The 17,544-nt window shown below is 33.7% G+C and overlaps 1 protein-coding gene across 6 annotated transcripts in view; it reads left to right on the plus strand.

Moving 5' to 3' along the window:
* Positions 1 to 17,544, plus strand: part of HGF (hepatocyte growth factor) — a 105,184-nt gene that overhangs the window by 23,517 nt on the left and 64,123 nt on the right. For 3 of the 6 annotated variants that reach the window (XM_023504735.2, XM_003771459.3, XM_031938663.1), the window contains 3 exons: positions 5,208 to 5,350; positions 11,712 to 11,832; positions 13,487 to 13,605. In XM_023504735.2, coding sequence (XP_023360503.1) covers positions 5,208 to 5,350; positions 11,712 to 11,832; positions 13,487 to 13,605 — 383 coding nt within the window. Of the gene's footprint in view, positions 1 to 5,207; positions 5,351 to 5,583; positions 10,086 to 11,711; positions 11,833 to 13,486; positions 13,606 to 17,544 lie in introns of those variants that run through there. The other 3 variants (XM_031938662.1, XM_023504734.2, XM_031938664.1) reach the window with 2 other exon arrangements.

The raw sequence follows: 17,544 nt of genomic DNA on the forward strand, positions 1-17,544 counted from the left end.
CTTAAATTGAAATACTTTATAAATAGATTTAATGGCATCATGATGATGGATGGTCAAATGAATAGAAAAGATAAACTGGAAAATCAGGTGATCTAGGAATATAGGTCTAGTTTCTTTACTTGCTGTTCAACATCTTCATTAATGAGGTAAATGAATGTGTAAAAAATCATAATATTTTACATCCATATAAGATATTCAGAGAAGAAAATTCAGGCCAGTATTTTGAAGTTTTGAGCCAAATTAAAAAAAATAAATTTGAGGACTTCATTTCAGATAATTTTTTAGCCACATCCCCCCACTCCTCCCTTAAAAGCTTTCATAGGATTAAAATCAGAGAAAATGTTCAAATTTTGTCTGTATTCTTAACCATCTGTGTGTGAAGTCTCTTCTCTGTCTTCTGTAAAGAAGTATGGACTAGATAATGTCAAGATCCTTTCTAGGTCAAATTCTATGCCCTAGGACTTCATGAATGGGGTAATGACTCTAGTGTACTATAGTCCACAGCATAAACTCTCATATAGTAAGTGCTCCATAAATATAGAGTGAACAAATGAATTATATTCAATTATATTCAAAACTTCGTTATGTGAACAAATTGAGTACAACATAATGGGGAAGGAGAAGAAATAAGGATTTATATAACATCTATTTAGTGTCCAGCATTGTCCTAAGCACTTTATAATGATCATCTGATTTGATCTTTACAATACCTCTGTGAAGTATTATGACCATTTTACAGTTGAGGAAACTGAGGCAAACAGAGGCTAAATGACTTGCTCATTATCTGAGGCCACATCTGAATTCGGTTTTTCCTGAGTTTAGGCTCTACCCTATATCCACTGAGCTATCTAGCTATCTACAATGTAACAAAAAACCAAAATAAAAACAAAAAAACAGCTCTGAACTTTCAGCCCAGATTAAACATAGGGAACATCAATACAACAACTTAGCACAGTCCCTGGAACAAAATAGTGCTTATTAAATAACTTTATTTAACTTAATCTTATTAATACTTAGAATTCATCTAACAATATAAGTTTTGCAAAGTCCAGTACATGTATTATCTCATTGTGTTTTCATAACAGCCTTGGGAGTTAGGAACTATTTAACATAAGACGTTAAATAGGGAGTTGTCCCTGTTTAACATAAGAGGAAACTGTGGCAGACAGATATTAAGTGATTTGCCCAGGTATACACAGTTACTATTACTGAAGTAGGATTTGAATTCAGGTCTTCCCCCTCCAGATCCAGTGTTCTATCAACTATATCAACTAATCAAGTTCTATCAACTTGAAGATCCAATGCAATAGAAAGAAGGTGAACCAAAAGAGAATTATTTGATCTTGATTTCTTGGAAAACTTTTGATAGAATATTTTTAAAATTCTATTTTAAATTTGTACAACAAAGCAAACATTTCCATAATATAGTACAATAAAAAGTGATTGCACAAGAAATTATAAATCTATTATATTAAGACCAATACTATAATAATGAGCTAACTTTTAATTTTCTCCCCATTTTCTACATCCAGAAAAAATATTTTATTTCTTTTCCTACTATTCTCTCTTCTTCTACACTTATGTCCCTTATATTTGTGACCATCTTTCTCTCCAAATCTGTATGGATTGGAGTGGGAGGATGAGATGGAACAAAAATGATTTTAAAATACTAATTTTTATTTATTTGCCTCTATTCAGCATTTGATAAGATGTACCCTGCTTCACACAAACCTGGTCCATAGAATTACCATGCTAGAAATGAGTTCATAGAGAAGCCTAACTCCATGATTTTACTAATAAGGAAATTAGCCCTCAGATTGGTTAAGCGATGCTTCCCTACACATTACAAGTTAGCAGCAGAGAAGACCCCAATATTCCATTGCTTTTATCTGTATGGTCAGTGGTCCTATCCAGGGTTGACATGATCCATTATTCACAGAAAGAATAACAATAATAAATGGGTTCCAAAAGTCTTAGTGCAGTTTTGATCTGTTCAAGCTTAAAGCTGCACTAGGACTTTTGGGACACATTGCATTTTTTGCTATAAAAGCTACTAAAGCATTTAAAGTAAAAATGTTTATACATTATTTTAGAATATACATCTCTTATCCAAAAGGCAGTATATATGTATGTCACTAAATGTTTGTGGAGCTATTGTCATGGGGAAAAGTTGGAAAAAAAGGTCAGAAAAGTGTATATATGATTCAAGTCTAGTAATATACAATCATAAAATGGGGAAATACTTTTGTTAAAAGAATAGCTTAAACTAATTTTAGAGTGATGGAGTTAACTTTCAGATGACAGTATAAAGAAATTGAAAAATAAAGCAAAATAAAACAAACAAATCTTATGAAGATTCAGTAGTATATAGAAACTGAGATTATTTTCTCACTAACAATAATAATAATAATGATAATTAGCATTTAAATAAGGCTTTAGGGTTTGACAAGTGTTTTTCATATCTCAATTCTTTGAAGTACAAATTATTATTATTTACATTTTATGGATGAGGAAACTGAAGCTGAGTGTGGATGAGTGACTTTTTCAGGGTCACATAGTAAGTACCTGACACAGTCAAACTCAGGGTTTCCTAAGTTCATGCCCATCAGTCTATCTACTAAAGCATTTAACTTCCCTGTATCCTTGATTTCCTTAGTAGAAGTAGTTTCCTCATTTAGAATTTATGTCAATGAAATATATATTATTATTAATTTAAAAGGAAGAATAATGATTCACATGATGTAAATACTTGAAGAGTTATGAAATACTTTCCATTCAACAGCCTTGTGAGATGCACAGACTTGTAGAAACATGGATTTAGAACTCTTAACTCTTCATTTTACTAGTGAGGAAACCAAAACCAAGAAAGGTTAAAGATCACATGGCTATATGTATTTATGATATGTGTGTATTTATTTATATCTATATTTCTCTCTATCTATATCTATATCTATATCTATATCTCTCTCTATATATAGATATGCACACACTGGTACGCATACTAAAACTCTCTTAAGAACCGGTGGTATGAATTTAAAGTGAACTACTTGGTCATAGGTTCAAACTTTCTAATAAATGAAGCACGTTAGTATGCTAAATTTTAATTAACATCATCACTCTTTTTGTTTTTTGCATATTTAAAATAAAGGTGATATGAAGGTATGAACTCTTATATAAAGATATTTTGTACATGGTTTATTTTAAAAGATAGATTTCCTACAAAGTTGAATAAGTAACTATTGGAGTGAATGACTTTGATCTTAACTCATAGAGTTTCTGAAGGTACAAATTTTATTGATGACTTATTTCATGCTCTGATGCAAATTTTTAAATTATAAAAGGTCATTTAGTAAATGAACCAATGCTATGTTCATTGGTTTCACAACAGAGAAAAGAATGTTGATCTCATTCTTGAGTGGGCAAAGCCTTAAAAATATTAGACCATTATTTTTTTTCCTAACTAGGAAACGGATTTCTAGCTCTTATTTAAAAAAAAAAAAAGTTTCTCATTTTCATAAAACAGCATTGATGGAAACAATATTATTAGATTAAAAATATGTTGAATTTTAATAACATAGCTTTACTTCCTTATAGCCCTGGTTAATATATTCTTACTTATGAAAAAAAACTGATTTGAAAAGAAATATAAAAATACGTATTTGTCATACATATTAGTTTGTGTTTAGAAAATACTTCACAAGGATAAGCAAAATGGAATTTTAAAATTTCCTGGCTGCACAATGTTTGCCACAAAAATTTCCCTGAGGTTTCTTGCTCTCCCACTCTTGCTTGTACTCTCCAGCTCTCCTTCTCTTGTTCTTGCTCTCATTCTCATTCTCTTTTCTTCCTTTACCCTTTCTTTCTCTCTTCTTAATTCGTCTTTTCCTCTCTTCTACTCTCTTCCCATACTTTCCCCTTCCCAAACTATAATGTCATTAATTCTTATAATTATTTTCCTTCCAGAAAGGAAAAAAAAAACAACCAAACAATCCCACTGTCTACCAGTGAATGAATGTGCATGCATGGGGAGGGAGAAAATATACATTCATATACACATACTAACTGTGTGTATGTGTATATATGGGAGGAGAGAGAGAGACAGACAGAGAAAGAGAGAGAGAGAATATAAATGAGAATGAGAGAGTATGAGAATGGATTTGTTATACATCAATACTTCACACAATATCCTAAGGCTGGGGATAAAAAAAAAAGTCACCTTGATCTCAGAGAGTAAGAATTCTCAACCTTTTTTTGTGCTACCTAGACCACTTTCACAGAATGGTGAAGTCTACAGACCCCTTCTCAGAATAATGTTTTAAAATCTATAAAAATGCTTATGATTACAAAGGAAATCAACTACAGTGAAACCTCTCTCTCTCCCTCTCCCACATCTTCACACATCTCTGGGATTGGAATCTCATCCATGTAGCTTTTGCTTCTTCCATGCTTCACCATGAGGCAGAGAGCATCCTAGGAAATCAAAACACTGCCATTCTGGCTTATAAGGAAGACCAACTAAAGCTATCCCTTTTATTAGCTATTCTACATTAAGTAGAAGGTAACTAGGTGGCAAAGTAGAAAGAGTGCCAAGCCTAGAGTCAGTAGCACCTAAATTCAAATCTGGCCTGAGATACTTATTAGCTGTGTGATCCTGTTAGTCATCTAATCCTCATCTATAAAATGAGCTGGAGAAAAAAAAATGACAGATCACAAAGAATCAAACATGAGTGAAAATACTGAACCATATCCCCAAATTAAATATCAACATCATGAATTAGCTTCAGCATAGGAACGACAGTTATTCTATCTTGAGCCTACTAAGCAGAATTTAGGATTCTGTCAGAATTATTTAAAGTATTACTTCTCTTTTCTTTCTTCTGCATCTCTCCCTCCTTCTTCATCCTCTCTCTCTGTCTCTTTCACACACAAACATGCATATATTTTAGTAACATTGTTATCTTTGTAATTCAAATCATGAAAGTTTCATATGGATATAATGTGACAACAGTATAGCAAAAGAAAAAAAAATGAAGCTTGAGCATTTTTCTGATAAAAACAAAGAAAGGAGGAAAGGTTATAATTTTCTTCAAATGGATGAGTCTGGGTGGGTTCATAAGAAATAAACCTGCACCTAATGAATAATAAAGCAACATTTGCTATAAGATTTGCATGCTCTTATACTGTAATGATTATCATTTTAAAACTAGCTTTTTGCCTTCGAGCTATCGGGGGAAAGACCTACAGGAAAATTACTGTCGAAACCCTCGAGGGGAAGAAGGAGGACCATGGTGTTTCACAAGCAATCCAGAGGTACGCCATGAAGTCTGTGACATTCCTCAGTGTTCAGAAGGTAAATTAACAACATTAATGCATGGTGGGATACTCTTTCCCTTTAGAGTGGAAATCTAACCCTTGTGACTGTTAATAGTAACTAATCAAATTACCAAGGAAAATGGGTATTAGAAGTGAAATCCTGTTTATATGTGATTAATTTAGAGATTAATTTTTAAAAGAATTGTTAAATATGAAGGTAATATAGTTCTAGTTTGAATGCAAAATAATGAACATGGTTCTCTCCTGCAGGTGGCAATAGGAGCTGGATGAGTTAAACCCCACAGAGAGAGCCTTGAGGTAGCTTCAGGAATCCCTTCAGGGGGAGTGCAGGAGAGGGAGAAACTCTCTCATTCAGGGGTATGCACATGTGCACACACACATTGCTCCTCCTTGCTTCGGCCCCTTCCTTACAATTCCCAAAGGGGCAGGTTAGGGAGTAGACCTGTTAGTCGTGTATCAATTCCACTCACCAGACAGCTGCTTCTGTGGAAGCTTTGTCCTAGAAGACACCGGAGAAGAATATAGAATTGGGACAATGCAAGCCTTTTTACTCTGTGCTTTGGAGGACTTGGTACTTGTGCTTTACTGGACATATGGGAAGCATTGAGCACAACGCAGAATATTATCTGAGAGGTTACAGTAGTGGTTCCCAAGCTTTCTTGACTGAAGGCACCTCAAATCCATTTTTTTACCTCCTCCCGCAGCATAAATGGGCATTGTCCATACTATTGCAGTGGAAAACTGAATGGCTCACAAGATGGAAGAATAAGCATTTCAGTATTGTCTGTGGTTTTATTTACTTAGGTAAATCTGGCTGCTAAATAGCTGGAACCATGACTTTTGTCAGAAATTCGACTTTTTAAAACACATTCAAAACATGAATTCTGTTGTATTAGGAATTCAATGTTTCATTGTTGTTGTTTTTTAAAGTACTCAGGGGTTTACTGGAATAGTGCCCATGTTTTCAAGCAAGATGTTTCATTAGTTTGCTATGGACCAAAGGCCTTATTTGACAATTTTCCTCCACATGCATTCATTTGATATTAGGATGATTTTCATTACTATCATTGTTGGTTAATTGTTATAGAGTAATTTTTTAAATTGTTCATTGATTTAAAGCTAATTTAACTTTGTGCTAGAGCCAGTTCCATTTTTGCTTTGTAAACTATCACTTTCCATTCCATATCACATTTTGTTCATTATAACTTTCTCCATGTTTTCTTCAAAAAAAAAAATAAACTTGTCTGTGGTAACTATGAACAAGTCTGTTTTGTATGAACAAGGGTATAACAAAGCATTTGAAGTAAATTTACACATGGGAGAGAAGTTCCTATTTTTAGAGGGTCTCCATTGCTACAGTTTATGTGGAAAAGTTCTGAGCTGTCCCCCAAATCTACTGACTTCAGTCAGATGACTGACTGGCTGGCTGCTTGACTGAATGACTATCATAGACTGTGAGAAGGGAAGTGAAAGCAAAGAACACTTTTCCAGCTTCCCTTATCTTATTAGTCTGTGCACTTTTGGTCTCTGAATTGTCTGCATTCGTTCCTACTCAGAAAAGAAGGCTTAAAATTAGGAATCAGAGTAAAAGCAAAGGCTAAGAGAGGACCCTACTTCCCTTTCCATCCCACCCCCATATCACTGCAGTGTATAATCACATTACTTGGAAATTATTTTAAATATGAAATGGAAACCTAATAGTATAATATTTGGGACTTGGACTATCTTTATAGTCTAATTTGATAGCTTGAGCACTATTTAGTGATTATTTGAATTAATGTTATAATAAGCCATGTTTTAAGAGGATTATAATATAGTTCCAATTACAAAAGTATATTTTGATTTTTTTCTATGAAAAAAATAAAACAAAAACACAAAGATAGATATTATCTAAAATTTATTTGGCAGTAGGAAAGAAAACCTACAAATCAAAAACTCTTAAATAGAACATGTATTGGTTCTTCTACCCACATGTTCACATCATTATTATTAATAAAATGGGACCAGTACAAAGATATCTGTTGCTCATGTTGCAATTTGCAGGATAGTTAGCTCATCATTTAAAATACAAAGTTTATATTTGTTTTTATGTTGCATGGATTAGCCGCCATCATGAAAATACTTGTGATCTAGTAGCTATTTCTAGTGAGGAGCCTCTTGGAATTTAGCAAGATTGGTCCCCACAGCATATATAATCTATTGTTGGGACCATATTTGAAGCCTTTCAACTTATTAAGACCTACCAAAGCCTATTAATAGATGAAGTGATTTTCATGTCATGGTGAAGCATCACTTTCCATTAATGTCTGGGACAAATGATTTGACATAGCATTTACAATTTTTTAACTTCTATGAAGATAGCGACATCCACAATAGCTAGCTAAAAGTTGTTAGAAATTAAGTGAAATTTGTTATAAATTAGGTATTTAAACTAGATGTCAATTATGCTTTTCTTTGAAAAGTGGATCTTTCACCTATAAGTTCTATTAATTGGAATTAATAGAAACATTTGTTTTCTCAGAGCATTATGAACTAAGTTAGACATGATGTAATGAAAACATCTTAATACACAAATTTAATTCGATCTAGAAAATAACAAAATATTAAAAAGTTAAACCACAAGCCTATTACAATATTTAAGAAAAAATTTTCAAATGAAAAGTGCTGTCATCTGTTGTTCTCTACAATATTACAGAAATTTCCCCATCAATGAACTGATTCTATTATATATATTCTTCATTCAATTAAGTCATTCATTTACAAAAAGAATAATTAACTATGTTTATGTGTGATGTTTGTGAAGTAATAATAATTCAGAAGAGAGAAATTGACTTTATATAAATAAATGTCAGAATGACTTCTATTTATCTGAAGATGTTCTTTCCTAGCACATTATTATAAACTTTAGTAAAAGGATTCAAAATAGCATAGGCATAGTTACAGAATATTTACAAATCATTCTTTTAATGTATAAATGAATATCATATATACTTTTACATTGAACAACTTATGGAACAAAACAAATCTGTTCATTTTTCATTTCTTGCTGCCATCAGAAAGATGTTAAAGCTGCATCAGATTAATGGACTTTTTTTTATACTTTATGTTCATTATTTAGGTTATGTATTTTCTTATGTGGCTGAATACAATATTTTATTTTGATCTTTAAATGTGAAGGATTCATTGTAGCTGGTATAGAAAATAATAAAGATTTTATTGAAGTCTTTAAATAGGATGCTAAAATAAGTGGAGGAGGACCAGTAGCAAAGCGAAAGAGCCATATTTATCCTTTTCAGTGTGATTGAACTATTGTCAGCTGTTGGAGTCCGTCAGCTGTTGGAGTCCTTCAGTGGGAAGTCCTTTCAGAAAAGTATTTTTTTGCTGCTGGTACTACACCATTCCTGCCAAATTTGATTGAGATCTTGGAATTCTGAAATGTGTGTATGGACATGGGATGGGGAAGAAAAGATACTCCTTGGTTTATCCTTCTCTCATTTTCTTGCCATGCATTGAATTACTGAAGGTGGTCCTCCTGTACTAGACTAGAAACATGAGTTAGGGAAAAAGATTCCTGAAAAAATTCAATTTACTCATCTTGGGTAAGATGCTCAAGCCATTTTCCCTTTTTCCTCTTATTTTTCCCCTCTTTGACTCAGCCAGGTAAGTATCTAACATAGAGCTCCTTTCACTATTTATAAAGGGAAGAGGGGAATAAAATGCTGAAGGATTTCATTGACTACATGTAAAACTGAGTTTTCTGATCATGTGTATGTATGTTTATATGCAATATCTATATAATATAAATCTATATCTTTGTATGCCATTACATCTTAGATCTGAGGTATATTGTTCAAATTCCTTAGTGTGACTTTAAAGCCTTTTTACTTTTTGAATCTGATGTCACCTTACCCAACCAATTGCTCTATTACTATTCCCCCTTCCAGTACCCCTGCAAGATCAGTTAATTAATTAATGATTAATTTGATTAATACTGTCTTTTCATTCAGTAAGCTCATTCCTTTTAGTTAGAGGGTTCCACCCCTGATCACCTTTGATTATATTATACCTTCAGCTGTATATTAGTTTCCTAATATTTTCCTAATTTCCAAATAATTTGCTAATGACTTTCCCTCTTCCCTGTTTTTTCTGACTCTTCATTTGCTGTCCATATGCTAAGGTGCATCTTTAGTCATACTTCCACTGTTATGCCTTCCCTGATCTCAGTTGCCCATTTTATCTTGCAAAATCTACCTTTCCAACACATTCCAACATATAATCATAAATTACTATAATAAACAATCATATAGCTTCCATTATGTTTGTATATCTTGCTTCTCCAACTAGATTATGGATTCCATAAACACAAGTCTTAGATTTACATTTATTCTTGTATCCATTCTACATACCTCTTCTCCATCTTCCATTGTACTAACTATAATGTGGAATATAAAGCATATGTTCAATAAATGATAATGAGATTGATAGTGATAAGCAGCATCCATATAGTACTTTAGAGTTTACAAAATACATTATTTTTATTATCTCACTTAATCCTAATAATGAAAATGGATCAATTCTTGTAACTATGTTTAAAATATATTATTAAGGAAAAGTTACACCTGCAGGAGGAAGACATAGGAGACATTTATATTTGACTATTTACATATTGCTTACATGCAATAACGAAACTTTCCATAGTCTTATTCTGAGAAAAGGAGGAAACAAAGAATTTCACTTTTCTTATATAAAAACACAGCAAAATATAGAAGGGTCAAAACTAAATAACTGTGTAAACCATTCATATGTGAAACTGAAATGTCCTGACATCTGACCTATTTGAAAGGTATCAATGTGAAAATGATCAGTGTAGAGGATCTAGATCAATCCAAATTCCTTCAACAATGTGTTGTTAGCCCCTTTCATTCACATAGTAGGTACTTGCAAAATTTAATTGGCTGGGGCTTCTCATCTTGTGAATGAAGAAAAGTCTGAATCAGTGCTTTGTCTTGGTGTACAGATAAGTCAACAATGAAAGGAATCAAAAGTGGGAAAACAGAGTAATGATGTGTTCATACCTGAAACATTATTATAATAAAATGATCAGTAAAAGCACATATATTCCTGACTTTAACCTTCTAGTTTTATCTGTTTATCACTGGGGCAGATTAAATTTGAAGATGCTCCAGTTCTCTTCAGCTTAATATCAGTAGACACCAAATTCACCCTGAAATAATAGCAGTAGTACCCAAGCAAATTATACAATAAGTACAAACTTCCGGGAATAATTTCCAGGAAAGATAAGCATTGATGTTTTTCTTTTGTATGTGTTATATCATAGCATCATTTAATCATTTGAAGAATCCCATGTTCAGTTAAGAAATGCTAAAGATAAAAGACCAGAATATAGTGAGACTAAAGTTCTCAGCATAACATTTGTGAAGGAAGTTTGTTGTCTAAAATAGACATATTTTTTTATAGGGTAAAGTCTTTATGAACATAAATTATTTCATGATCAGTCTTTCTATCACCAGCACCTAGCACGATGTCTTGACATATAATAAGTGATTAATAAAAGTTGGTTAGCTGGCAGGTTCAGTTTGTACCTTTAAAGAGGAGAAAATACAACAAATTAAATACAGGACAATTTCTATTATGTGATTTTGTATTAACAATTATGTACAATATCTACATATAAGAAAAAAATTAAGAGAAATCCTATTTTAGTCAACATTATTATTAATACAGTCTGTGGATTAATTGGGATGCTTAAATATGTCTATTGGATAAAACATAGTTTCTGACACAAGACAATATGACTTCCTAGATTGATTGGTTACCTTCCTGTGACCTCTATTTTGGGTGTCTGGCTTTTATTTTATTATAACCTATTAGATCATTATAGGGTGAATAACTTGCTCTGTTAGTAACTCAGTTGGTATAGAAAATGAATGGTTTTAGGGCCTCTGGGGAGAAAGTAACCCTTGGAATATGTTTAAAATCTTTTAGATGCTTTTTGCCTGGTGATTACATTCTGATTTTGATCTTGATCTGATTGAAACAACCAAATCTTAGATAGCTAGTACTTCACATTCAGAGTAATCTGACACTATCCTAAATATGTTTTAAATTTAAGGTTTTAAATTTGATTTTTCAATACATCATCTCCTATTACACCATTCTGAAGCTGGCTGAAGGGATATTTTTACACTAAGCTTAAAAACAATACTTTTATAACATCCTACACTAGAATACTCTATTAAAATATCATTTTAAAAAATTTCATGATTGAAAAGATTGATATTTTCATACAGCAGTGGTGTCCTTTTTAGCCCTGTCTTAGGCTACTAACATGCTAATATTTACTTTTCTTTTGGTAGTTGAGTGTATGACTTGCAATGGGGAAAGTTACCGAGGTCCCATGGATCATACTGAATCAGGCAAGATATGTCAGCGCTGGGATCACCAGACACCACACCGACACAAATTCTTACCAGAGAGGTAAACATGTCTCCTGATTTTGTGTTGGCTCTACTTTTAAAAGTTCTCTTGTAATCACCAGTTCAAACCCTTCTACATTCCCACTTTGGGGATGATGTAGACTGTACCAATGGCCCAATAAACAGTTAGAATCTTTCCCTTAATATGTATGATACTTTAGATACAGTTTTCAGGACCATCAGAGTTCTAGGAAAAAGAGTTCATGATGAGGACATAATTACAGAGTTATGGCTCCATCTGACACTAACTCAAGCCCCCAGTGGTTGGAATTCTCACCATCAGGATACTTCTGAGGACAAATAATGTAGCAAATAGGGTATACTAGAACATTTGCATGACTCAATTCTTTGATTTTTGCATGTCTTGAGGGAAGGGAGAGGTATAGAAGAGGAAGATTCATTAACAATCCTGTAGATCTAAACTATGGGAGCAGATAATAAATTGGCTATCACTACTATTGACCTTTAAATGCATTTCTGGAGCAGATATATACACAATGTAAAGATTGCTAAATTAAGAGTCAGAGAAATTGAGTTTAAATCCCAAATTTGCAACGTATTACCTAAGTGATCTTGGGCAAATTATATTCTCTTGGAGTCTGGTTTCCTTTTTATGGATTAAAGATATCTTCAAATTCTACATCCAAAATGTAGATCCCATGAAATAAAATGTTTGTTTTTTAATGTGCCTTTTTCAAGTCATATATATTATTAACATGAACTATACAGGTGATGAGAAATGAAGAATTAAAACAAATGCAAAACAAAAACATAGGATTGTTCTGATGAATTAGTGAGATTGTGTATGTGAATACTGTGCAATGAATGTAGATGCATCCAAACTCCCAATTTTTCGCCCACAAGAAATAGCTTGAGTGTGAATTATTTTGGTAATTATCTCTATTATTCATTTCATTTTGCCTTGAAATTTTATGTGTCTATTTAAACAAGTCTAATCAATTTTAAATATATGAACAAAAATACAAATAATTATGAAGAAATTTCATTTCCCCTCTTATTTTGGGCATTTACTAAGGCATTTGTTTGATCCTTTTCTAATTAAACCCCTGTTTAAAAAATGGCACTTCTCTTTTAGGTAATACCTCAGGGAATATGGTAACAATTAAAATCAAACAACAAATTCAGATCTAATAAGTTAAATGTAGGACAGAGCAATGTATAAGTATTTGCTTTTTTACTATGAAGATGATGAGGGCATGACCTAGAAATGCTCTGTTAGTGGAATATAGTAGTCATTAATAATGGAGCTATTGAAACATAATTTTAATTTTAAACTCAATAAGATGTTTTACAGAAGGACCAGTTTTCTTAAAGAGCATTCTATGGCAGGTCTTGTTTGTGTAATCCAATTTTAATTGGATTCTATGTGATAGAGATTCAGTTTTTGTCTCTGGTTCTGGGCCACTAGAAAGGCCTTAAACAATTAGCAGAGTTAACTGTATGTAGTACCCCACACTCAATAGCATATTAATGTCAACCTCATGGTAGCAAATTCTAATAAGGCACAACTCCAGTGAAATTTCTCTTTTCCCCAGCTCACAGGAAAATCTTAGTTGAAAAGCACTCCTTGAACAGAGTGTTGGGTGGTGTCTCCAGGCAGATTTACATGACACGTTTCTTGGTGTGGTTTGCAGATATCCTGACAAGGGCTTTGATGATAATTATTGCCGCAATCCTGATGGCAAGCCGAGGCCATGGTGCTATACTCTTGACCCTGACACCCCTTGGGAGTACTGTGCAATTAAAACATGTGGTGAGTTAGAGACAAATTTATTGCTTCCTTTTCCTCTTGAGGGCTGGGTGTAAGTGGACAATTATCCATGAGATACTTTAGCAGCTCATTCCACCCATTCTTTGAATTTTACTGTTTTTTCCCTGTATCTTAAAAAGTTTTCATTATGTAGTATTCATCCTTTTATATAGTGTCATTCTTTCAAAGTACTTTAGACATATAATTTCATAAGCAAGGTATGGAAACAAGTAATGTTCTTCATCATATCAAGAGGATGAACATATGGAGAGAAATTGAGGTTAACAGACATGTTTGAGGTTTCAGAGAAGTGAAAACTGAGACCTCTGTTTTTCTACTTCTACTCCTGCACTCTTTCTGTTACAGAATATTTTCTCCCTGGAGAGAATCCATGTGCTGCCAATGCACCTTGGGCTCTCCCTTGATGAATGACATATATAGGAATTAAGGATAATAAGCCTAATAGAAACTTCTAACACTCTCAATGTACCACTAGCTAATCTTAACCTAGCTGTCTGCTCTCATCTGAAATTTGCACCACACAGTCTGCTCCTTTGCAGCTCTTTCCTTCGGTGTTCACTTTCTTTCACATGTCTTTGCACAGGCTGTTTCATAACTCAGTTCAATTACAAAAAAAGCATTCATTAGGTACTTATTGTGAACAAAATACTGTGTGATAAGCATTGAAAACAGACAGAAGTTTCTGTCCTTAGCTGGAAAGGTTGGGGGAGAGGGGAGTTGTGTAACCTCTACTGGCAATTAGAATAAAATATAATTTTAGCAGGGAGAATTCATGTAATACACTTCTTTCTATTTTGTTTCTTGCAATCACTGTTTTGGTCCTGTCCTATTGTCTCTGATTAATTCTGCCAATTTGAGATTAAATGTTTGCTTTGTATAAGGTGAGAGGCAGTAAATAGTCTAGCCTTAAAGTCAGAAGATCTGAGTTCAAGTTCTGACTATGATATATAATAGCTGAGTAAGTCACCACTTTTATTTCACAGATAAGCTGTCTATCAACATTAGTAGAGGAAATTTCTATATCTTAGAGATTCTAAAGTGGATGAAAGAACAGATTTAAATACTTCTTTCTACCTACTATGATTCTCCCCTATCAAAAAAACCCAGAAAAGTACTAACAAGATGGCATACACATATGAATACACACACGTATGCATTCACATAAATGGATGTAACACCTATATAGGTGTTACTGGCATTAGGAGGAGGTTAAGAATTAATGTCCCTAAAGTCCCACTTCTAACCTTTATTCACTTTAAACTTTTCCCTCCCACATCTCATCCTAACTTTTCCATCTCTTTGTTTGGGCACTGCGGAACTCCTGATTTGTGTTGTCATTTTTTTCAGTCCTGTCTGACTCTTTGTGATCCCATTTGGGGTTTTCTTCACAAGGTGCTAGAGTAGTTTGGCATTTCTTTCTGCTTTATAGATGAGGAAACTGAGGCAAATAAAGTGAAATAATTTGGTCAGTGTCACACAGCTAATAAATATCTGAAGTTAGATTTGAACTCACAAAGATAGTTTTTTTTGACTCTCAGCTCTTCCAGTGTGTCATATAGCTTTCCCTCTCAAAGCTACCTAGAAGTTCAATCATTTTTTAGTCCTAAGTCATAGTGATCCCATTTGGGGATTTCATGGAACAAATATCAGAGTAGTTTACCCTTTCCTTCTCTAGCTCATTTCACAAATGAGGAACTGGGGCAAATAGGGTTAAATGAGTTACTTAGCATCTCACATCTAATAAATAAGTGTCTGAGGCCAGATTTAAACTCACAAAGTTGAGTTTTCCTGACTTTCAATGGTACTCTTGATCTTACTCTTGATGAGGGGAACCTCCTATCACTCTATCCATTACACAATCTAGATGATCTATATTAAACAAATTTCCCTTAGTTCTTAACCTGTTTCAGAAAAAAGAAGTATTATGTCTATGTAATGCTCTTGGTGGTTTTCTGGAGGTTTGGGGAAGCCTTGGGGCAATCACCACAAGAATTGTCAGTGTTAAAGTCCAAATCCTTTATTATCTCTTTCACAATCTAGTTTCCTTGCCTGGGGCCTGGGCCAGCTTTCTTGAGAGCCTTTCAGGAGTCTTGGTTTCAGTGGAGAAGTGAAGGAGGAGAGTCACCACTGTGCTGTGAGATGAAGTGAATGAATCTGGCTCTGCCTCCCTTCTGAGACTGTGTCTAGCTCTTCTGAGTCTGTCTCTGAGTCCTTCTGAATCTGTCTCTGGCTCTCCCTCTGGCTGAGTTTGTCGCAGCTTTATATGATCTACACTGAGTATAAACCAATCATTATGTCACTAAGAAACCATTATTTGTTGTAAGATTAAATCAATCATATTGAACTTAGAGAACTATTAATCACCATGCTAAACTACATAACCATTGTCTCATCAATTCCACTGAGTTAGCACTTTGTAAGAATTCTTGTTTCAAGTTCAGAGTTCTGGCCCATAACAGGTCTACATACGCTATTATAGTTCTCTTCTCTTTTACAATAAGTGTATTAATGGGATCACTCTCTTCATCATCTTTCTAACTCCTAACTTTTTGCTAGGCTACTTCAACATTCACTGATCTTCCAAAACCTTAAATCTATTGGTTTTCTCAGTTTCCTCAAATTCAATGACTACTTTGTTCCACCTTATATTTACATAGAATGGTAATACCTTATGCCTCAACATTACACACAAACTCTATTTCCATAATAAAAAAAATTGACATTCCTCTACATGATCATAATCTCCATTTTTGATTCCTTTTCTTAGTTCTTGTAAAATATTCTTTGCCCTTATTTCAACCTCTAATTCTACCTTTTGCAGGAAGCCTTTTTCTGTTCCTGCAATTTATGCCTTTCCTGAAAGATTACTTTTAATTTACATTACATACATAAATATGTGTGCATATATTGTTTTCATGTTGTGTTCTCCATTAGAATGGGAGCCTCTTGAGAGCAAAAGTGATATTTTTGTTCTTCTTTTTATTTCCAAAGATTTAGCACAATTCCTGCTATGTTGCTTTTTCTTTTCTTTTTTTCTTTTCCTGAGGCAGTTGGGGTTAAGTGACTTGCCCAGGGTCACACAGCTAGGAAATGTTAAGTGTTTGAGACCAGATTTGAACTCAAGTCCTCCTGACTTCAGGGCTGGTGCTCTATCCACTTCACCAACTAGTTGCCCCTTCCTGTTACATTATAAATGTTTGCTAAATGAATGGCTGCTTCTCTTCCTTAGTATTTCTGTTGGCCACTATTTAATGCTCTGATTTCCCCTTCCTCTGTCAATGTTTTTTTTCCTATAGTTAACAAGTTTAACTTCACTCTGTCATTACTTTAGATCCTTTCCTCTTTTGTCCTGCCTCCATGTATCCCATGCCAAACTACATCCATGAATTGCCCTAAATCCTAAAGAAAGTCCTATAACTAAGTTGACTCTGTAGTACAGATTTATGGCATCTGACTTCAACTATGAATTCAATGTGGTGATGCAATCATTTCATTTCTCCCTAATTTATTCTATTCTTCCTACAGAAGCTATTTCAAACTTTAACTTTCTTTCACAAGCTTCCTTATATGTTCTCAGCTGAGATTTCATTAGTTTCCTAATGAGGTGGCCTTTTTTCTGTTGTAAGACTAACTCCTTTACACTTGCCATCACATGGGCTGCTATCCTGCATCTCTACCCTGCCTTCTTAGAAAATGCTACCTATGCTCATTGTCTATCCTTTCACAGTCCTCATCCCCATTTGTAATCTGGTTTCAGCCTCATCATTCAACTGAAACTTCTCTCTTCAGTCCGCAGTACTTAATATTCAAATAGTCCTGATATCTCATCTTTTGGGGCATTCCTACAAAAGAGCAAATCACAACTCATCTATACCTGTGTAAACCTTGTCCATGTTCTTGTAAAACTTTACCATTTAAAGT

Source organism: Sarcophilus harrisii, chromosome 5 (genome assembly GCF_902635505.1).
Source record: "Sarcophilus harrisii chromosome 5, mSarHar1.11, whole genome shotgun sequence".
Taxonomy (NCBI): domain Eukaryota; kingdom Metazoa; phylum Chordata; class Mammalia; order Dasyuromorphia; family Dasyuridae; genus Sarcophilus; species Sarcophilus harrisii.